Genomic DNA, 23,288 nt, shown 5'->3' with positions numbered 1-23,288 from the left:
GACGGGAACTTGCTCCCAAGGGACATCATATGCAGTGCCAGTTAGGCCACTCACACGAATTTGGTGGCTTATGACGTTATGACTCAACTGTACTCTACTTATAGTACTAGAGCTACTCAGACTCTCCTGGAGAGGAGGGGAGGTTCTGCTGTCCTGCCTGAATTTATTTCTTCTATAAACTATTCCAGATAATAATGTTTAAGCTGAGCCTGAGTAGCCACTTATCAAAAGGCAGTCAGTTAGCAGCCCCTTTTCTCCACTGGTTTTTCTTTGAATAACCATAGACTTTAAGGTCAGAAGGGACCATTATGATGGTCTAGTCTGACCTCCTGCACAACGCAGGCCACAGAATCTCACCCACCCACTCCTGTAACAAACCCCTGACCTATGTCTGAGCTACTGAAGTCCTCAAATCGTGGTTTAAAGACTTCAAGGTGCAGAGAATCCTCCAGCAAGTGACCCGTGCCCCCTGCTGCAGAGGAAGGCGAAAAACCCCCAGGGCCTCTGCTAATCTGCCCTGGAGGAAAATTCCTTCCTGACCCCAAATATGGCGATCAGCTAAACCCTGAGCATGTGGGCAAGACTCACCAGCCAGACACCCAGGAAAGAATTCTCTGTAGTAACTCAGATCCCACCCCATCTAACATCCCATCGGGCATATTTACCGCTAATAGTCAAAGATCAATTAATTGCCAAAATTAGGCTATCCCATCATACCATCCCCTCCATAAACTTATCAAGCTTAGTCTTGAAGCCAGATAGGTCTTTTGCCCCCACTGCTCCTCCTCTTTCAATGCTGTGTTCTTATGTCTACACTGCAGTTTTGTCACCAAAAGTTATGCCATTGTAATTAAAGCACTTTAACTAAACTGCAGTTGCATGTCCACACTATGCTCCTTGTGTCGGCACAGTGCATCCACACTAGCAGCTCTTCTATCGACACAGAGAGCAGTGCACTGTGGGTAGCTATCCCACTGTGCACTTGGCTGCAGGGTGCTTTGGGAAGGGTTTGCAATGCCTCATGGGGCAGGTACAGCGTCACATGATGCAGGTTTCCCAATCCCATTATTCCATGGGCATCCTAGTAGATTTCCAGCCGCTTTTCAACTGAAGTGGGTGGGGGGGAGGGGAAGAGTGTGTGACAGGGAGCGTGGGGGGAAGACAGAGACAGAGTGTGTGTTGGGGGAGAGTGTGTGCCCCCGCATGCTGTCTCCGTCAGTTCAGACAGCCGCCAGAAGCAACCAATCCTGGGGCAGGGAAAGGGGAACACCCCTGACGTCAGCCCCCACCTCCCTCCCTGGCTCAGCACAGCAGCCTCTCTCTCCCTCTCTCACAGGCGCACACACATCTGTCCCGGCCTGCCTGCATCTGTCTTCCTAGTGTGGCAGAGAGCAGGAGCAGTCCACCTTCATGATTTGCTTTGTAGCCCAGTGTAGAGCAGCAGGCTCAGCTGTCAGAAGGGAGCTCTGAAAGGGGAGGGGCACATGCCTGTAGGGCTGCTGAGTTCAAAACAGTGAGCAGAACGGTCCTGGCAGGCATTGTGGGATACTGGGAGAGGCCACTTCCGGGGATATAATGAACGGCAGTGTCTGCAGTGACATTTTGTCATTTTAACTTTGCTGCAAAAAGCTCTATGCCTCTCGTCGAGGTGGTTTTATTTTGTCATTGAAATGGAAGAGTTTTGTCACCAGAAGTGGCATTGCTATGCGTACACTCCACTGTTTTGTTGGCAAAAGCTGCCTTTTAGCAACAAAACTCCGCAGTGTAGAGGAGGCCTAAGGAGATTAAACATCTACCCAGACTATAACTCTGTCAGACTGAGCCACTGTTTATGGAGGCCCCTGAAATCTTAAACTCTGCTGTAATCATATGCAAATGGATTGCATAAGTTCATAACGTTTAAGGCCAGAAGGGACCATTGTATCATCTGCTTTGGTCTCCTGTATGTCACAGGCCATTAAATTTCACCCAGTTACCCCTTTATTGAGCCCAATAACTTGTGTTTGGCTAAAGCACATCTTCCAGAAAGGCATTCAGTCTTGATCTGAAGACATCAAGAGATGGAGAATCCACCCCTTCCCTTGGTTGTTGGTTCCAGTGGTTAGTCAGCCGGACTGTTAAAATTTTGAGCCTTACGTCTAATTTGAATTTGTCTGGCTTCGGCTTCCAACCATTGGTTCTTGTTATGCCTCGCTCTGCTAGAATGAAGAGCCGTTTAGCACTCAGTATTTGCTCCTGGTGAAGGTACTTCTACACTTTAATGAAGTCACCTCTCAATCATTTTGAGAAATTAAACAGATTGAGCTGTTTACATCTCTCTCTGTAAGGCATTTTCTCCAGCCTTCGAATAATTTCTGTCTCTTTTCTTCAACTTTCCCAATTTTTCAACATGCTTTTGAAAATGCATGCACTGGAACTGCATGTAGTATTCCAGTATCGGTCTCATCAATACCATATACAAAGGTAAAATCACCTCCCTCCTCCTATTTGCTACTCCCCTGTTTACATATCCAAGGATTGCATTCAGTTTTTGCCACAATACTGTACTGGGAGCCCACGTTGCGTTGCTTGTCTACAATATCCCCTGTATCCTTTTCAGTCACTCTTTTCCAGGATACATCCCTCATTCTGTAGGTATGGCCTGCCTTCCTTGTTCCTAGATGCATGACCTTGCAGTAGGCTCTATAAAAATATGTTTCGTTTAAAGGGGCCCAGCTTATCAGGAGATCCAGATCGCTCTATGTTACTGCCCTGCCATCATCATCATTTACCTCTCTGCTAACCTTTGTGTCATTTGCAAATTTTACCAGCAGTGACTTTGATGAAAACGTTGAATAGCATTGACTTAGTACCGATCCCTGAGGGACCTCACTAAAAATACCCTCTTTCCATCATAATTCTCCACTGGCAGCTACTTTTTCACATCTGTCAGTTAGCAAGTTCCTCATCTATTTCACTTGTGTTTTACTGATATTGTATAATGCTAATGTTTCAGTCAGAATGTGTGTGGCACTAAATCAAATGACTTATAAAAGTCTAAGTATACTACAGCTATCAAAAAATGAAATCAGGTTTGTTTGACAAGACCTATTTTCAATAAAAACCATGTTGACTGGCATTAATTACATTCATATTCTTTCAGTCTTTGTCAGCTGAATCCTGTATCAGCTTTTCCATTATTTTATCCATGATTGATAACAGGCTAACCAGCCTATAGTTATGAAAGACATTCCACTTGCCCTTTGTGAATATTGGCACCACATTAGCACTCTTCCAGTCTTCTGGAATTTCCCTGGTATTCCAAAATAGATTAAATTTTAACATTAGGAGGCCAGAGATCTCCTCAGCCAACTCTTTTAGGACCCTTGGGTGCACATTATTTGGATTTGCTGTTATAAAAATGTTTTCCCCAATTAAATATTGTTTAACATCATCCTTAGTTATTAATGAACTAGGTAGTACTTCTTCATTCTCTCGTGGTACAGGTACATCATCCTGCTTGTTTCCAACTACAGAACAAAATATTTATTGAACACTTCTGCCTTTTCTGCATCATTATTAACAATTTTACCATCTCCATCTAATAACAGACCTATAACTCTACCATTACTAGAATTTCCTTTGTTTCAAAGATATTTTAAGAAACTTTTTTATTGGCCATAGCCCTGCTAGCCATGGATTTTTCCCTGAAGTCTTTAGCTTCCCTGTCAATTTTCTATATTTCATAACATTTACTGTATATTGATTGTTATATATTTTCCCTTTTTGCCATTTGTTATAAATTGTTTTTATATTTGTAATTACTGCCTTCACTTCATCACTAAACATGATGGGTTTTTTAGTCAAAGTTGGTTATCTACAAATTCTTTTTAAATAACTCCCAATTTTCCTTCACATTTTTCTGTCCAAATTTTCCTTCCCAATCAATTTCACTCATAGTTCTTCTTAGCTTTGGGAAATTAACCCATTCTGACTGTCCTAAATGGGTTGTAACAGTGTTGTGAACATTCCAGTCATGGTAATTGTCCCAGTAGGTTTTAGTCATATCAATTATATCCAATTTCTTTTCATCAATGAGAGTTTCCAATTTCTCTTACTTGTAACCCAGTCTCCTAATATTGGTATATAAGCAAAAGAAAAAATTCTTCTCTTCACATTGTTTGCCACATTGGGTCAATTTGGTTGCAACACACTGAATTTGCACTGTTTTAAAGAGTTACATTCAATCCTAATGAGAGGGAATGGGGGAGAGAGAGAAAGAGAGAGAGAGAAAAAAATCTGGCCCAGTATTTCTAGATTAAATCATCCACTCTATTCACATTCCGTGTTTTCTAATGACTCAAGAAGGATAGGTATCAATGTGTATTCTCCTAGCCATGTTACTTAGCGTTCGATTCTGCTCCCCTTCCTCATGGTAAATGGTACCTTCCTGGGCAGGCAATCACAGGAATGTGAAAGGGACAAGAGAACCAAGAAATGGGAGCAGACATTGGGCCACTTCTGGAATTCTTTTCTACTTGAGATCAACAGGAGTTTCGCCATACTACTGGCAACAAACCAAGGTTAAACCAACATTGATCCCATCGAGGGAGTGGATGAGTTTCTATATGTAAAGACTGATGTATTAGTGAATTCTTTATTAATTTGTTCTGGCTATTTTCCATTTAGTAAATATGTTTTTGTTGTTTATTGGCTTTTCTTGAGTCCATTTTAAGGTATCCCGGGCACTAAGGTAGCAAAGAATCCTCTGAGAAATCTATGTGCTTTCTAAATAGGAATGTATTCATGGAGAACAATGCTACAAAGCAATCAGTAACAATCAGCTACCTTCCTCACAATCTCTTTTACCATATGACAGGTTTCAGAGTAGCAGCCATGTTAGTCTGTATTCGCAAAAAGAAAAGGAGTACTTGTGGTACCTTAGAGACTAACAAATAAATTGGTTAGTCTCTAAGGTGCCACAAGTACTCCTTTTCTTTTACCATATGGATCTTTATTTGTCTGATTTTAGTGAATGTGTGCTCTGTAGACCCAACACCTAGGAATAAGAAATGGCTTTGTTAGCGGAGGATGTAAAGGCAGAAATAATTAAGGTATCAGAAGTGGCAAAAGATTGAGTAACCTCTAGCAGAAGTGGCTTTGTGCAAACAGGTTTAAGAAGCTAAGGTAACCTCGCTGGTACCTGACCAAAATGACCAATGAGGAGACAAAATACTTTCAAAGCTAGAGGAGGGGAAACAAAGGGTTCTCTCTGTCTGTGTGATGCTTTTGCCGGGACCAGATCAGGAATGCAGGTTAGAACTCCTGTAAAGAGTTAGTAAGCAATCTAGTTAGATATGCGTTAGATTCTGTTTTGTTTAATTGCCTGATGAAATAAGTTGTGCTGAATGGGATGTATATTCCTGTTTTTGTGTCTTTTTGTAACTTAAGGTTTTTGCCTAGAGGGATGTTTTGAATCTGACTACTCTTTAAGGTATTTCCCTTCCTGATTTTACAGAGGTTTTTCTTTTACTTTTTCTTTAATTAAAATTCTTCTTTTAAGAACCTGATTGCTTTTTCATTGTTCTTAAGATCCAAGGGTTTGGGTCTGTGTTCACCTATGCAAATTGGTGAGGATTTTTATCAAGCCTTCCCCAGGAAAGGGGGGGTAGTGTTTGGGGGGATATTTTGGGGGGGGGGAGACATTTCCAAGTGGGCACTTCCCCTGTTATTTTTGTTAAACACTTTGGTGGTGGCAGCATAAAGGTTCAAGGACAAAAGGTAAAATAGTTTGTACCTTGGGGAAGTTTTAACCTAAGCTGGTAAGAATAAGCTTAGGGGGTCTTTCATGCAGGTCCCCACATCTGTACCCTAGAGTTCAGAGTGGGGAAGGAACCTTGACGGGGTCATTTGAATGACTTGTACTTTTTTTATCTACATTTTAATGTCCAGAACATCCCTTCTCCTCCATATTTCAGAGAAATCATTTGCTTAGAATTTGCCAGTATACTGGAGCTCATTTAGAACACATTTTATGGGTACTTTATAAGCTCACCAAATGGAAAGGCAAATCCAGAGCCATCTCTGGAGGCATAGAGGTCTCTCCGGCATCAGAACCAGTATGGTTCTGCTGCACAGGGAGGGCATTTTGAAAAGTGACACAACATGAACCCCAACACGTGGTTCGGAGCCCAGCTCCACTGGCCTACCTGTGACAATGCAAGGTTGGATGGGGGCAAGGTAGAGCGTGAAGTATGTGCTGCATGGCTCCTCAGTCCTCCCCTTTTACACAGGGTCATGGGGTGGTAGTTCAGCCATTGCGCAGAAGTAGCCTGCTCTGAGCATCTCTGCAGCCATTCTGCCAGCTGAGGAGAAAGGTTCCTGCTCCCTAGACCCTTCGTGGAGATTACCAACAACTGGTTTGAATCCAGTGCCACAGATTCAGAAGGGACAATTGTGATCCCCTAGTCCGAACAGGGTCTGGCTCATAGTGATCAGAGATGGGTGAAAGTGAGGACACATTTTCCCAAAGGTTCACTCAAAGATTTTGTTTTAGAGTTTGGAGACTTGGCTTTTCTGCGAAAAATTGAGATATTTGTTTGTCACTTAAAACATATGAAAACCTGAAAAACAAATTTGTTGCTGGGAAACATGATGCCTTTGAAGGTGTGAGCAGACGTGACAGGGGTCTGGTGGCCATCTCTGATGTTTTTCTCTTGTGCCTTATCGATGAAGAGGAACATAAAAAGAGAAAGCAAAATGTAGCACGCTAGGGTACCACACTAATGAATACAACTTCTACTAAATCCCTTCTCATTATCAAAATGTGAATATGTGTTAGAGGCAGAGGTGAAAGTAAGCCAGTATGCCCCGGTACAGCGTACTGGCAAGAGCCGGTGCAGCGTACTGGGGCAGCCCGCTTCCCAAGGGGGCAATTTAAAGGGCCTGGGGCTCCCAGCAGTGGCTGGAGCCCCAGGCTCTTTAAATTGCCTCCAGAGCTCCGCTGCTGGATCCCTGGGGCAGCGGCTGCAGGGCTCCGGGGGCTATTTAAAGGGCCCGCGGCTCCCCTGCTTCTACCCGGGGAAGTGGTGGGACTCCAGCGGCTATTTAAAGGACAGGGGCTGCAGAGGCAGCTGGAGCCCCCACTACCCCAGGGCTCCGAGGTCTATTTAAAGGGCCGGGGCGGTAGAAGAGGGGAGCCCCAGGCCCTTTAAATAGCCCCAGAGCTCCGGGCTGCTGCTGCTGCTACCCAGGTGCGGGGGGGGGCACTTACATTTCAGGGTGGGCTGGGGCTGGCTCTGACCCCCTCAGCCCCGGCCCTTCCGGGGGCCAGAGCTGTCCCCAGCGTACCGGTAAGTCACTCGACTTACTTTCAGCCCTGGTTAGAGGGCTCTCTCTCTGGCTGAGTCTGTTGGAGCTATAGGTTAAGAGCTTCAGCTCAAGCTATGCACTTAGCTCTGGAGGTCCCTAGGTCAGAAGATGAAGTCAGATGGCATCTTTCACACAGACAGAAGTGATTATAAATATTAGGTAACGCAATCAGGGAACAAAAACAATATCAGGTGACAAAGATTACAAACCGCAGAGAGCAAACTATCAAATGAGCAGTGGAACGCTCACCGAGGCAACCAGTTTGTGAGCAATCTTTAGGAAGAAATTTGTTCATACACAACATTCACTGGTCCATCTGAATAATGAAGAGGCTTACTGCGTGTTTGCAGACTACTGCGGAATAGAAAAAGGGGCTCATTTTAGTGAATGATTTGTTGTTTGTAAAATTTGTACCTCTCTCCATTAACAACAAACAGGGATCCAAGCCCTGCCATGAAGGCCATTTTGCAAATCGTTTACTCCATACATGTATGTGCGTGTGGTAAAATTCTGTGCCACTGATACATTTCACATTATATCAAATGAAATGGAGGATGTTATACATCTTAGCAGGTTTTTGACAGCAGTATTCTCTACAGCGGGGCAGACAGCAGATATGAGATGCATGTTATGCTGAGAGCAAAGTTCTGACATGATTGCATTGTCCATATTTATCAGTGACACAGAATTCATATTCCCATATCCATCACCTTACACTTAAACTAGTATTTGGGTACATGCAGGTCAATTTATAGATGTAGGAATGCAGTGGCTTTTACTCAGAAAAATAAGTCCATTCTGCTTTGCAGTTCATTTTTTGTGCATAGTACTCAGGATAAATTTATATACATGCAGGAATCTTTACAAATAGGTAAGAACACATCAACATACAGAAGCATTAAACAACAATTCTGCAGAGCACTGGACTTGTCCTATCTTATTGCTATTGCTTGAAAATAGCCCTGATCCTCAAAGGTATTTATCAGTGGGAGTTAGGCTGTAAATACCATTGAAGATCTGGGCCCTTGATCACTGCTGGAGTCAGTATCTAAAGTTTTTTTTTTTAAATGCACATAAAGAATAATGAAAGAATGATACAAAGTTGAGGAGAAAATAACTGGATGATGTGTTGATTTGATACAGCGTGAGGGTTCAGTGAATGCATAGCTAAATCTAGCTTATTTAGAAAGAAAAACTGCGAATGCATTTTCTCCCTTGGGCAAACATTTGAAAAGCTGAAGACTAGATTTGCTCATTACATACAAAAATATTTGCTAATTGGGGATGTCTGCTTCCCCCATAAGGCTCCTAACACTATCATTGTTGTGCTGATCTTTCTCTCAATAGGAAATCATTAAAGCTGCATAAATGCTCCACAAATTCCTGATGACTGGCTTAGAATATTCTGGTCATGGTCTGTTTTAATTAGTGGCATTTGCTCACAGTGCAGTTAACTAGCTCTAGAGTAAAAAAAGTTCATGGTGGTTTTATTGGTGCATCAGCAAACCTGGCTGGATGAGTCAATGGCATGATGAAAATCACAAGCATCAACACATTTCTGAATAGCATATCAGCCCGGGTGATTGGTTTGCTGTGCATGTGAAAAAGGAAATTCCTCTTTCACCACAGTCACATGCCCTGCCCAGTTTAATTAACTGCACATGATCTGATCATTGTACCAGATATTTACCTCTGATAATTGAAAGTGGTGAGTTTTAAAGGGATGCCATATGTTTAAAAATCTGTCTCCCTTCAGCCCCCTTAAGATCCTATTGTGACAAGCAACATCTAGTGTTACTCTGACTGAAATGAAGTCGATTAGGGGAAAATATTTGTTCCCATATTTTCTGTTTCCTTTGTGCATTTGACAGTACTTTATGCATGTTCCTCTGTGTAGTCGGTTATTTATTCAAACCATGTCTACGCTACAGATGCCACTGTGGTTTAGGTACAATGCTGTAACTATGTTGCTGTAGTGCCATAAGACAGACACTTCTCACAGGGATGGAAAGGGTTTTTTTTTCCATTGCTGTAGGAGCTTCACCTCCCCAAGTGATGGTAGCTAGGTCAAAGGAAGCATTCTTCCATTGACCTCACTGCATCTATGCTGAGGGTTCAGTTGGCATAGCTGTGGCACTCCGGGGTCTGAATTTTTCACATCCCGTGTCATAAATATAAAGGGAAGGGTAAACACCTTTAAATCCCTCCTGGCCAGAGGAAAAACCCTTTCACCTGTAAAGGGTTAAGAAGCTAGGATAACCTCGCTGGCACCTGACCAAAATGACCAATGAGGAGACAAGATACTTTCAAAGCTGGAGGGGGGAAAACAAAGGATTATCTCTGTCTGTATGATGCTTTTGCCGGGACCAGAGCAGGAATGCAGGTCAGAACTCCTGTAAAGAGTTAGTAAGCAATCTAGTTAGATATGCGTTAGATTCTGTTTTGTTTAAATGGCTGATAAAATAAGTTGTGCTGAATGGAATGTATATTCCTGTTTTTGTGTCTTTTTGTAACTTAAGATTTTGCCTAGAGGGATTCTCTATGTTTTGAATCTGATTACCCTGTAAGGTATTTCCCTTCCTGATTTTACAGAGGTGATTCTTTTACTTTTTTCTTTCATTAAAATTCTCTTTTAAGAACCTAATTGCTTTTTCATTGTTCTTAAGTTCCAAGGGTTTGGGTCTGTGTTCACCTATGCAAATTGGTGAGGATTTTTATCAAGCCTTCCCCAGGAAAGGGGGTGTAGTGCTTGGGGGGATATTTTGGAGGGGAGACATTTCCAACTGGGCACTTCCCCTGTTCTTTGTGTAACACTTTGGTGATGGCAGTGTTTAACCTAAGCTGGTAAGAATAAGCTTAGGGGGTCTTTCATGCAGATCCCCACATCTGTACCCTAGAGTTCAGAGTGGGGAAGGAACCTTGACACCCCCTTAGCACATAGTTACGTGGACCTAACATTTAAGTGTAGATCAGGTCTTAGTTTCCCTTGATGACTTTTTAATTGTGTCAGGTTAGGTTCTGTGTGAAGTAGAACACACTTTCCTGAGAACTAATCATCAGCCTTTGTATCAACATTGGGATTATCATATATGACAAAATCAATTATATTGAATGGGCCTGGTTCTGATCTCACGGACACCAATGTAACTCTACTGATTTCAATGGAGATATCCTTGATTTACAACAGAGATCAGAATCCCCCATGTGCTGGCAACTATGATACAGGTAGGTTCACAGTGCACATGCTCACTTTTCTATCCCAAAGCCTGGAAAGTACTGAGTCAGACCTTTTCACCAGCATACTCTTACCTTGAGGAGCTGGCATGAGCAGTGTGGTTGGAATTATGAAGAAAGAAATGAGTCAAGAAAAAAAGCATATGCATTTTGAATGTAACTATCTCATAAACTCATACACATGGGACCTGATTCTAGTCTCTGGTGCAAGGCCCAGATTCAGCAAATCAGTATATGCATAAGTCACATTGATTTCATCAGGAATTAAGTGGGTGCTTAAAGTTAAGAACTTGTTTAAGTGCTTTGTTGAATAGGGGTGGGACTTCTCATGTCCTTAAAATGAAGCATGTGCTTAAATGCATTGGTTAGTTGAGGCCTAAAAAAGAAGGATCTCCATTGAAGCCAGTGGTGTTACTCTAGTCTAGATGAGATCCGAATCAGGCCCATGAAATATTAGTGATTTTAGCATCCATGGCTACCCCAAAGTTGCTACAAAGCTGATGATTATTGCTGTTGAGCACAACTTACCACTCAAAACATGGTGTGACAGAACTAAAGAGACACCATCACCTTGAAACTACTTAATGTAAAAATATGAATTAAATGCACTTTCAGATGTATAGCTGTCCTGGAGACTCACCTTCACATTTTTGATTTTACAGTCAGATATTCCTATGTTTTGCAATTTCTTTTTGCTCTTGCTGGGTCAGAGACACACTAATAACGCAGGTGGAATGACCTGAATAGCTGCTTGTAGCAGGAACTTGTGAAACTATACTTAAAGTGCTGTCAAATGCAGAAAGTAAACAAATTGAAAAAACAATTGAGAAAAGGACGCTCCTCCCCCACCCCCCTGCCATGGTCTCAGGTTGTATGTACTTTGTTCTCTAGAATAAGATCTACTGAAAATCTATGGGATTTTGTAATATCATAACAAAACCATTGATAGAGAGAGGCTGCAAAGGGCTGAGTGTAGATGTGAAAAAAATGTCTCCAGGGTTTTCAGAGAGCTTGTGTTATTGAAGGTCTTACCCACAAACATTTGGTCACAGAAGTTGCCAAAATGCATTGATTTCCTGACAAAGAGTTACGTGTAAACAATCCTCCAACGTACTAGGAGTGTAATCTTAGCTCCGTTGAAGTTAGTGGGCTTTTTTGCCATTGACTTCACTGGGGGCTAGGATTTTACTCAAGGTCCAGATTACGCTGAGATTATATAAACTATAGATGCCAAGCCTGCATCTGTTGATATATTTTAACACCTCTTTTATCACTGCAGGGAATACTTTTGTCTTCTGTAAATGTCAATTCAATTGTATTGGTGCAATTCAGCCAGCTCAGGTATCACATCCGAAGTCCATTGAAAGCAGTGAGTTTCTTTCCCTTGATATCAATGGGCTTTGGATCAGGTTCATATTGCATTTATAGCTGCATGAAAACTCCCCCCACTTAAGTAAAATATAAAATGTCATAGGAACCATTGAGTGTTAGGGAGTTGCAAGAAGGATTCAACTGGTCATGTTCAGGAGTCCTACCAGAAACTAAATTTTCACTCTATTGGTGCACAATATACTTAATGAGATGCTGATGTATTAGATAGCAGTCTGAAACTTATCCCCATAGAACTTGTTATTTTGTACTGTATGATTTAAAGTTACTGAGAAGTATTTTATATTCAGGAGCTTGTTTAAAGTAGTATAACTCAGTAATGAGCCAAGTGACCTCTTAGAATTGAAACAGGAGTTAGATACTGGGCCAGATTCTGCTCTCTGTTATGCAGGTGTAGATCACGGTAATTATTGTGAGTTCCATGCTCATTTCTCTAGACCATCTGGACTCTGAGAATCTTCTGCCTCCTGAATTTACAATTAATTGCAATTTTTTGCCCCCAAACTTGCTTTTCTAGTTTTTGTGGGCCACCATGTTAATAATTAATAGTCCCAGAAATGTCACAGAAAAATCCAATTTTATGACGTGTGAGGTGTCGCAAAGTGAAGGGATGAAAAATTTCAGGTTGATACAGAAATGTGGTATGTTCTTTAGTGTGATATTTTAAAAAGTGTCAAAATATATCAAACACGGTCACAAACATTGGAGAAATCAATGCCTTATACTGTTGATTCCTCCTGCATAGAATCAGACACCATTGCAAGCTTCAGTGATTGGTATTTCATAAAGTGTCTATTCCTTGGCTCCCAGCCATCATAAAGCATATGGTGAATGAGCTGTGACAGCACCACAGCACTGAAATGTATTTAACTGCTTGTCTTTATCAGCTTTGTTTAGAAAAATAGTGTATACCACGGGAGAGCCGAATGGATAAAAGTGCATATTGTTTGTTGGTTTCATCATACCTTTGTTTCTCCCATTAGTCTTTAATTCTCAACATAGGTGGCTACAAATTTTAAAATATTTACTTGTTGGATAAGTGGCTCCTCTATTCTTAGCAAACCTGAAGCCAGTACTAAAAATGTCATGTTTATCTGCACTGCAGGAAGCAGATGAAGCTTTGTTATGTAATCTGGAACTTCAGATTGAATCACAGTTCCTGCAGGATGACATTAATGCTACAAAGGACAGGTACAAGAAGGTAATTGCACTGAATTCCCCACCTGTCAGAGAGGAGTCTGGAAGGTTGAAAAGTGTCACACTTTGATCTCTTTCAGTGGCCACTTCAGACATCTACAGGGTAAAGGTTTGTTGTTTTGTTTTATTGTAAAAAGGCATTTTGAAAAGGTTCAAAGAAACCCAGTGACCCCAGGTAAGACTGGATATGTTAGTGAACAAAATACATTCAGTTCGGTATTCTCTAGACCAACAAGTAGGCTGTTGTATTTTATCAAAGCTCACTCACTCAAGGTCAGCAGTCTAGAATCATTAACATGATTAACAGGATCTGCTTGAATCCTTTATCATCATTTAATCTATAGAGGGGCCAGTCCTGTTTGAGCCATCCTGAGTACCATGATAAGCAGTCAGGCCAAGAGCCTCAAACGTATTTAGGCACCTAGCTCCCATTGGAATCAGTGGGAATCACGTGTCTGAACAGGCTTGTCGATATAGGCCTTACTGTTTTACAGAGGTACAACAATTTGTTTTGTAGCATGAACACTATAAAATGTTGCCTGATTAAAGTTCTGTAAAGGGTGTGACTGGGAGGATTGTAGTCTGGCATTCCCAGGAAAAGATCCATCATTAAATAGCTTTAGGAGCCATATATAAACTGGGAATAGATTTGGTAAAAGGAGCGAGACTAACGTTAATCCTTTTCCACATTTCTTTGGAATTTTTGCCATTGAGAGCTATGGAAGCTAGATCAGGTCTAGAGGCAAAAACTAGAACAGGGTCAATGGTCAATGACTCAAACCAGATGCTGGACTTGGTCAGCCTTTTCTAAGCACATTTACAAAGTGTCATCTGAAAGGAGTCACATTCCTACACATCGGCCATACAAATGAAAATAACCTCCTTCCACCGATCTTTATTACACCATTAACCACCCTTACCCCTTCCACCTCTCCTCCACCGGTGACTAGATCAGGTTATATTCCCATTTGTTCCTTTAAAACATGAGTAACATAGTACTGAATTAAGAATATGCTGCATCTCATCAGTAACTGAACAGCTTTAGCAAAGTACTATCTGAATGTGGTGATTGGGTTACTAAACTGCGAACACATATAGAGCCCAGTTCAGATGAGTAGAAGTCCACTAGAGTCAGGGTGGCATGTATATACGGCAGATCTGAATTTGACCCATACTTTTACCAGTGAAAGAAGTTATCATCAAGAAATAAATCACAGACATTCAGACAGCTGAACTGAAAATCTTGCTCTACTAGTTACTAATTAAAATGATTTTACTCCACCACAGAATATCATGGAAATACAGACCTATGTCAGCATTTTACAACAGATCATCCAAATGACCCCTAGTGTGACCACCATTACAGTTGGAGTAAGCGAGGTAAGTGTTTCACTGAGTAAATAAATTCTATGTAGTGAGCACTCACAGTGTGATAGTCGATATTTATCCTAAGTTCCTGAGATAGTCCATCTATTTCCCATTCTAGGTAGAGGGAGGTGCTGTGGTGTCTGTGAGTAAATGTGAAATTGCAAATGATGACAACAGAAGATCAAAGTTGCAGCTTTGAAAAATTTAAGTGAGCTTTAGGAGCTTTAGGATCAAAAGAGATGTCAGAAGTCTTGAACAGGGATTTCTGCTAGCCAGGTGTATTCTGGGACATGTTAAAAGGCTAGTCGAGCAGCAGCAGCAGTAGGGATGTGTCCCATCAGAGTAAAGAGATTCCAAGATTTGGAGATGGGGATGTGAGCCTACTTTGCCTGCTCCCTCTCCAAAGAGTCAAGATGGGGCAAGAGCAAGAGGGATGGACCTTTGTGAATCAAACTGATTGGATGAAACCAGGTGAAACAAAGGTGATGGGTTTCACTTTCGCACCAGTGTAGGACAGTACCCCAGGAAACAGTTGTTGTTTGGGTGTGAATGGCAAACCTTTTCCTTTCAAATGAAATGAACTATTTTAAACCGTAAGCAGTGCTTCTACAGTGCCTCCATTGGGAACTTGAGACCATTAAAGTTATGTAGCAAGAGGCTGAGGTGTCATCTCATCATCATTCATGTTGTCTTTTCAGATTGACTGTAGGTAATGAAATCTCTGGTGGCATGTTTACACGATCAGACATTCTTTCTTCTTTTCTCTCAGGAAAGGCTGATGGCAGAAAGGAGAATTCCTATCCTGCAGAGTCAGCTGGAAGAGTACAAGAGCATTCTTTGTCAGCTGCAGACTCAGAAATTGAAACTGCAGACTGAGGTACCATACAACTAACTGGAAAGTCTAGTGACCCTCATTGATTCAGGCTAATGTAATTGCAACAAATCAACACCTAACACTGAACAACGCAGCATGGCTGGTATTTAATGGGGTTTTGAGCATATGTATTATACCTACAAATAAGATGGATGCCTGAAAAGGATTTTTTTTTTATTCAAACTTTACCTATCTCAGCTTCTGCCTTCTGTCTAACCATGGGATGAAGATTTATGTAGTTAGTTTCAGAGGGTCAGTCATGACTGTGTGATGGCTGCTTAGTAGGTTGAGTAGAAGTGGTTATAATCATGGTTATAATCAACCTATTGAGCTGTTGGAATCTCAGGGTGGAATTTTCCCAAATAAAACAAATCACTCAGGTTCTTTGGAAACAGCTCTCCCCCCCTGCCCCTCCTCCTCTTCCCCCCTCCCCACAGTCTATAACAATTGAGTAATGAATTATTAAAGCAATATATTAATGATTTATTAACCCTCTACAGCAGTGGTTCTCAACCTATTTACCATTGTGGGCCACATCTGCAGAGCTCTGTGTCTTGTGGGCAGCATGCACACAATACATACTCTGCCTGTGCAGCCACACAAAAAGAACCAGATTTAGTATTTGTTATATGACAGCAAGACAATTCAAATCGATACAGCACCTTTCCTTTCAACACTGGCAAATGTCTGCCAAGAGCATTTTAAGTGAGTAAATAAGTCAAAACACTAACTGTTAAAATTAATTTACTGTAAGGGTGGCAAGGCTGCACCGCATTGCTGCTGGGCTGAGTGCCCAGAGAGCACAGCTGCCAAGCCTGCTGGCAAAGTTGGGGACCCCTGCCCGGTGCAGGGTGCCCCCCGAGCCAGTGCAGCTGGGCTGAGTGCCCAGAGAGCACGGCTGCCGAGCCTGCTGGCAAAGATGGGAAGTCCTGCCTGGTGCAGGGTGCCCCCCCAGCCAGACACTGTTCCCCATGTATCCAGCCCCTCCAGTCAGGGACTATATCCCAGCCCCCCCAAACTTGCCCCCCCCCACAGCCAGGGAATGCCCTCCATCAGCCAACCCCCCTGGAACTGCCCCCTCCATCATACAGTCCCCCACCCAGGGACTGCCACCCATGCACCCAGCCCCCCACCTAGTAACTGCCCCCGAGAACTCCTCAGCAACTACCCCCAGCACCCACAGCTGAGAGCCTTTGAACCAAATGGTAAACCCTGACTATGATGGAAACCACTTCAAGCCAGGGGGTGCAGCAGCACCTCCAGCACCCCTAGTTCCATTACCTATTGCCCAATCCTGCACCACCCCATTTTTACACCCCGCACCGGTTCTGCATCTGGGGCAGGTGCCCCTCCTGCCCCCCCAAGTTATGGCCCTGAGGATGTCACATGGACCACAGCTGTGTGCTGATTGAGAACGACTGCTCTATAGACTAGTTATGAATGAACCCTTCTTATAAAGTGTGACTGTTTGTAAAAGAAAACAGAGAAGGTGCTATAGGAATTACATAATAAAATAGAGAAATAACAGCAGAAGTAACACTTTGCCGCAATTCCCTAGCTTGCTTTTTTTTTTAAAAAAAAGTGACTCAGCACCATCTTGTGGCCAACTTACGTTCCAGTGATGCATTAATAAAATCCCAGTTCTCTGCAGGAGTCACTGCACAGGCGGTTAAGTTATTCTACAAGCCAGAATGTTCTGATAGTAACATTTAAAGGCAACCCCCATGTAGTACTTCCTTGGTCATCATTTCACTTGCTGGTAGAGTGCAAATTCCCTGAGGATTAGATGCTGCTCGCTCGCTGTATGTGACTCTCCCCAAGTGTTTTGTGAGGGTCAGCGGCAGGATGCAGCTTGTAACGTTACAGTTTGTCTTTCGATTGCTACACCTGTCCTGCAGCTAGCTGTAACTTGGTCTGCAGCACTGCACACTGGGCTCCCATAATGCCCGTGGCAGCAGTGATGTCACATTTAGTAACATGGCTGTAGAACTGGTAGTCTCAGAATTAATCACTTTCAGTCTCATGTGGCACCTTTCCATCTAAGGTGAGCTTTACAGTCAGTAATGAGCTATGTAAGTATTATACTCCCCAGCTGACAGCTGGAGAAACTGAGGTAGAAAGAGATTATGGGCCAGATTTTAGTCACCTCCCGATTGGGCAGAACAGGCAGCTCTCTTCCCTCTGTGCTCCTGTCCAGTCAGCACCTGTAATCCTTGTGCTGGAGCCTTTAGAGTGCCAAGTACAGGGGGTGTTTAGCAACTTCATTGGTGCTACACAACCTACTGGGGCTGGGTGGGATGTAAAGTGGCTAGACCCAAAATTCCTCTAAAGAAGAGGCGGTGCAAGAAGAATATAGGCTGAACCTCCAAAAAGGAGCAGTAAGAAGCAGCCATGAGCCTGCTCCTGCCAGAGGAATTCTGGCTGCCTGGGTCTTCCATGGGCAGAACGACTCTGGCCATTGCTGTTAGCATAGTGCAGTAATGTGTCTTCCCCCCCCCCCCCCCGCAAATGCAGCACTGTGGTCACTAAACCACCTCTGAAACTCTGATTGACTTGCCTGGAAACATACATAACATCTGCAGTGGAGTCAGGAACCGAGCGCAGATCTCCTGGCTATGCTGCAGCCCAAAACCATCCTTCTTCTGCCAATTTGCAAACCTGCTCCCCCTCCTCCCTTTAATCTGCCAGAGACCAGCTTTGCAAAGCCCATCTTCTTACCGTCTATATTAAGGCTGCTTAGGGTGGTGTGGGCTATGATTAGGGTGACCACATGTCCCGATTTTATAGGGACAGTCCCGATAATTGGGGCCTTTTTTTATATAGGTGCCTATTACTCCCCACCCCCTGTCCCAATTTTTCACACTTGCTATCTGGTCACCCTAGTGCTGACGGGTATATTTATAGAAGCGCCTTGGTCTATGTTTTAATTTATGGAATAGACCATGGCACGGGGGGGGGGGGGGGGGCGAAGGGGGTGGAGCAATAGATGTATTTTTTAAATATGAATTAATAACGAAATGAATATAATGAACGTGCCAATTGGCTTTAATGGTGCAGCATCAGACCCAGTTTTCAGAGCTTGTGCAAGGGAATCCAAGACCTTTGTAGAAGCTACTCATCTGGCCCACTTAGATGCTCTCTGGGAAACATCTTCATAGTGAGAGCTGGTGGGGAATTTTCTGACCTAAATACTTTTTCATCGGAAAATGCAGATTTATAAACCCCCAAACTGTTCGCAGAAAAGAGTTCGTTTCGACAAAGCTCCCAATTCCAAACATTTCTGTGGAAACGTTTTGGGACTTTATTTAACTTAGACTTTAAAAGGGGTTTTAAAAGATCAAAAGCAAACCAAAAGGCTTCAGCATTATCAAAACAAAACATTCTGATTTACCCAATCTGAATTTTTTTTTTCAGATTATTGGTCCATGAAAATGTTTGCGATTGCAACTTTTCATCTTACTTCAGTATGGGAAAAAAATTGAAATCTCAAACTCTCGTGGGATTGGAAAACCATCTCCCATCCATCCGTCTTCACTAGCCCCTCTCACTAGCCATGCATAGTATTGTAGTCAGTTTCCTCTTCAATAATTATCCAAAGCATACGACTTTTTTTCAGTCATTAGTTTGCTGACATAGAAAAGTACTTCTCACCGTTTAACGATTCCTCTGAAAATGTCTGTCAGTCCCCACATAGGAAATGTTGTATATCATTGATTCCAATTTCCTTTATTTCAGACAACCGTGCTGGAACAAGCTATTAAGAGCACTCAAGAGAGTTATGATGATGAGGTTCAGCTGTACAACGAGCAGATTGAAACTCTTAGGAAGGAGATAGAGGATGCTGAGAGGACCTTGGAGAAGTACACGAGTGACTGTCACCAGCTGGTGATATATCAGCAGTCCCTGGAGAATGAGCTGGAGCGGTACAAACGTATCATTGAGAATGAAGACAACCGGTAGGGCTACTTTGTGTATGGTGCGTAGGGTGGCCAACTTTCTAATTTGTGAAAACCTGACACTGAGCGCTGGAACCTCCCCCACTTGCTGTGCCTCTTCCCCCGAGGCCCCACCCCTTGCTCCACCTCTTTTCCTCAAGGTTCCGCCCCCTGCTCCTCTCCCATCCTTTTGCTTGCGCTCTCTTCACCATCCTCCCCCTGCCAACTAAGCAGGGCTCTAGGGGCGGAAGGGTGACTGGGCAGGATGGGGAAGGGAGAGCCACACTCTGGGGGTGAAGGGGTGACTGGGGCAGGCCAGGGAAGGAGAGCTGTGCTCAGGGGGTGAAGGGGTGACTGGGGCAGGGCGGGGAAGGGAGAGCCGTGCTCTGGGGGTGAAGGGGTGACTGGGGCAGGGCGGGGAAGGGAGAGCCGTGCTCTGGGGGTGAAGGGGTGACTGGGGCAGGGCGGGGAAGGGAGAGCCGTGCTCTGGGGGTGAAGGGGTGACTGGGGCAGGGCGGGGAAGGGAGAGCCGTGCTCTGGGGGTGAAGGGGTGACTGGGGCAGGGCGGGGAAGGGAGAGCCGTGCTCTGGGGGTGAAGGGGTGACTGGGGCAGGGCGGGGAAGGGAGAGCCGTGCTCTGGGGGTGAAGGGGTGACTGGGGCAGGGCGGGGAAGGGAGAGCTGCACTCTGGGGGTGAAGGTGTGACTGGGGCAGGGCGGGGAAGGGAGAGCTGCACTCTGGGGGTGGAGGGGTGACTGCGGCGGGGCCGGGAACGGGAGAGCTGCACTCTGGGGGTGAAGGGGTGACTGGGGAAGGGAGAGCCGTGCTCTGGGGGTGAAGGGGTGACTGGGGCAGGGCGGGGAAGGGAGAGCTGCGCTCTGGGGGTGAAGGGGTGACTGGGGCAGGGCGGGGAAGGGAGAGCTGCGCTCTGGGGGTGAAGGGGTGACTGGGGCAGGGCGGGGAAGGGAGAGCTACACTCTGGGGGTGAAGGGGTGGCTGGGGCAGGACAGGGAAGGGAGAGCCACGCTCCGGGGGTGAAAGGGTGACTGGGGCAGGGAAGGGGAAGGAGAGCTGCACTCCGGAGCTGGAGGGTGAGTGGGGCAGGTTGGAGAAAGGAGAGCCATGCTCGGGGGAGCCACCGGTACCTCTCTCCGCTGGAGCTGTTCCTGAGTGCTCCTCCAGGCTCCAGCAGCAGCTATTGCTCTTCCCACTCCCTGGTGGCAGAGGCGGTTACTGCAGGTAACCAGACGTTTAGTGTCCAGTCAGCAGTGCTGACAGGACACTGCCAGGTTCCCTTTTCAACTGGACTTTCTGGTTAAAAAAAAACAAAACCCTGACACCTGGCAACCCTAATGATGCGTCCCTGGGGGTTGTGAGTGACAGTGCAGCAGCCTAGTATTTGATAATGGGAATTTGTTTAATCCCGCTAAAGCCTATGTGAACTTTACTACCCACGGGGTTCTCAAAGCAGGAACTTGAGGACAGTGGTCCTCATCCAAAGCCCACTGAAGCCATTGGAGAGAGACAGCTCCGGGCCAGTGCGAGGAGAGTATGAGGTTCTCATCCAGCCTGTCAGTCTAGTCACCATTTGCCTGCTGTCTTTTAGTTTCTGTACACAAAGGACAGGTGCAAACGAAAGCCTTTCTATGATTCTGTGAACTGACTGCCCCTCTGCAGAGCGCTAATAACCCGTCAGTTACAAACTGGGGGCTAGCTGTTTAAAATCTTGCTAGCAGTTTGGGGCTAGATCCTGAAAAGGGACTCACCATTGTAGTGCTTAACTTTTAGGTGTCCAGCTGCCTCGTAGAATCCACAGTCCTGAGCTGGGTGCCCCGGCTCCCTATCCATGCCTGGGAAGGGTGAGATGCCTCAGAATGCGATTCACAAAAGCCAACATGCTGAGCAGGGAGCTACCTAAGCTAACCAATAGGAAAGTCCCAGGAGAGGTGTGCAGTTTAGGTCCCACCCCTCAAAGGGAGATAGGTGCCCAATGGGAGGCATCTCCCTCCATTTGGGATTGACCACTGTGAACGTTATGCTGGAGTTAGGTATGTCAGTCAGGGCAGCCCTTTCTTTCCAAAACCAAAAGCCAAGGAGATAGCATCCACATATAGGAGGCCAGAGTTCAATTCCCCCTCTGCCTGATGTGAAACAGTGACTGGAACCCAGGTCTCTCACCTTGCCGGTGAGTGCATGAACCACTGGGCAGGAGGTACCGTGGGGTCAGGCTTTCTCAATCCTCACTGCTACAGTGGCTTCACTGTGTATAAAACACTGAAACTTTCATTGGGGCAGAGAGAAAATGATTCTCCAGCCTTTATAAACTGTGGACCAGGTTCAACGGGAGAGATTAAGAGACTTCCACAGCAAAGTATCCCATAGCTAGCGCACTCACCTAAGAGATGGGAGACTCAACGTCACATTCAGTCTCCGCCTCAAGCAGAGAGGGGAAGTGAACCTGGGCTTCTCATATCCTTAACCGTGAGACTAAGGTGTTGGGAGTCTAGGTCTATCTCCTGGTCTGCCCTCTTCCCTCCCCCACCCCACAGCCATTTGATGTGGGGTTAGGTGTGCTCTGAGCCTGCCTACCAGAACAGGCCCCGCAGGTGAGCTAGGTGGGACAACACCCAGTTCGAGGATCTCGCTGGGGTTTAGGTGTGAGATAGCTGCACTGCTGCTGCTGTCTGCACTTACAAGACAGCATGCTGACACACTCAGCCCCCCAAAACACCTACACACAACATACTCCCTGTCACACGCCACCATTTGAAAAGCACGTCGCAGCCACTTACACCCTGGGATAGCTACCACAATGCACTGCTCTTTGTGGCGTTCCAAGAGCTGCTAATGTGGCCATGCCAGTGCGCTTCCAGCTGACAGTGTAAACACATGGCAGCGTTTTCCCTGCTGCGGTCTCCAAAGGCTGGTTTAACTCACGGCACTCTACCTCTGCAAGTGTAGCCATGCCCTTCGCTGCCTAGGGACATTAGACACCTCCACGATTAGAAGGCAGCTGAGCAGGGTTACTGAAGATCACACTGGTGTCTTTGGAGCTAGCACTTGGCTCTACAAACAGGCAAAGTTTTATTTCCACTGAAGGTTCCTGTGACATCCCCCCTGAGTGCAGTCTGGATTGTGGAACCACTGTGACCCCTTTAACTCCCCTGCCCAGGCCGGTCTCCTACACTGCTGTGCTAGTGAACAGCAAACGCCACCAGGCTCTGTTCACTCAGCCATCAGCATGCAGAGGCACACCCAGCGAAGTACATGAATGCTCGCTCCAGCCACTCATGAACTGTATACAAGGAGACACCAGCAAATCCCCCCCAGCTCCAGCATTGCACCCCAGAAATGTGGGTCTTACACTGCTCAAGACCTTCTTGATCAATGCAAGCTCATTAATTAGCTCGCTACTGTGTCAGAGGGTGGTGGATATGCATCAGCCTTTATAACCTGAATAGATTCCCTAAACACTTCAGCCAAAAACACACTGGTTTAGATTAAACATAAAAGAGATCTATTAACTACAGGAAGATAGATTTTAAGTGATTTATAAGTGGTACAGGCATAGGAGTTCAGAATTGGTTGCAAAAAGAAATAAAAGATAAAATTGCAGTCTAATTCCTAAACTTTATCAAGCTAGGTACAATTTGAAGTCATAAGTTTTCTCTTACCCCAAAACCCACAGCAGTTCAAATGTTTCTTTTTCTTCCAAATGATCTTGTTGCCTTCAGTGTAGGGGTGGAGGGTAAGGGGGAGGAGAGGTGAGGTGGTTATGTCACTGTCCCTTATTTTATACTCTCCTCCAGGTGCTGGAAAAATCCTTGCTGTGTCATGGGGGTTAGGCAGCCCCATGGTGTACATGCTTGAGCAACTGACTCTCATGTGAATTGTAAATCTCTTGTTTACAAGGCCCTTGCTGGTGAATGGCCGATGATGGTT

At 44.7% G+C, this 23,288-nt stretch overlaps 1 protein-coding gene across 1 annotated transcript in view; it reads left to right on the top strand.

The window, feature by feature from the left end:
• The window catches only part of BFSP1 (beaded filament structural protein 1), a 44,609-nt gene that overhangs the window by 17,478 nt on the left and 3,843 nt on the right, over positions 1-23,288 (top strand). The window contains exons 3-5 of the mRNA XM_074949537.1: positions 13,079-13,174; positions 14,458-14,550; positions 19,148-19,368. Of these exons, the coding sequence (XP_074805638.1) occupies positions 13,079-13,174; positions 14,458-14,550; positions 19,148-19,368 (410 nt within the window). The remainder of the gene's footprint in view (positions 1-13,078; positions 13,175-14,457; positions 14,551-19,147; positions 19,369-23,288) is intronic.

Source organism: Natator depressus, chromosome 3, assembly GCF_965152275.1.
Source record: "Natator depressus isolate rNatDep1 chromosome 3, rNatDep2.hap1, whole genome shotgun sequence".
In the NCBI taxonomy this organism is placed as follows: Eukaryota; Metazoa; Chordata; order Testudines; family Cheloniidae; genus Natator; species Natator depressus.
The sequence above is the reverse complement of the archived record's forward strand: the minus strand, read 5'-3'. Positions and strand labels throughout refer to the sequence as shown.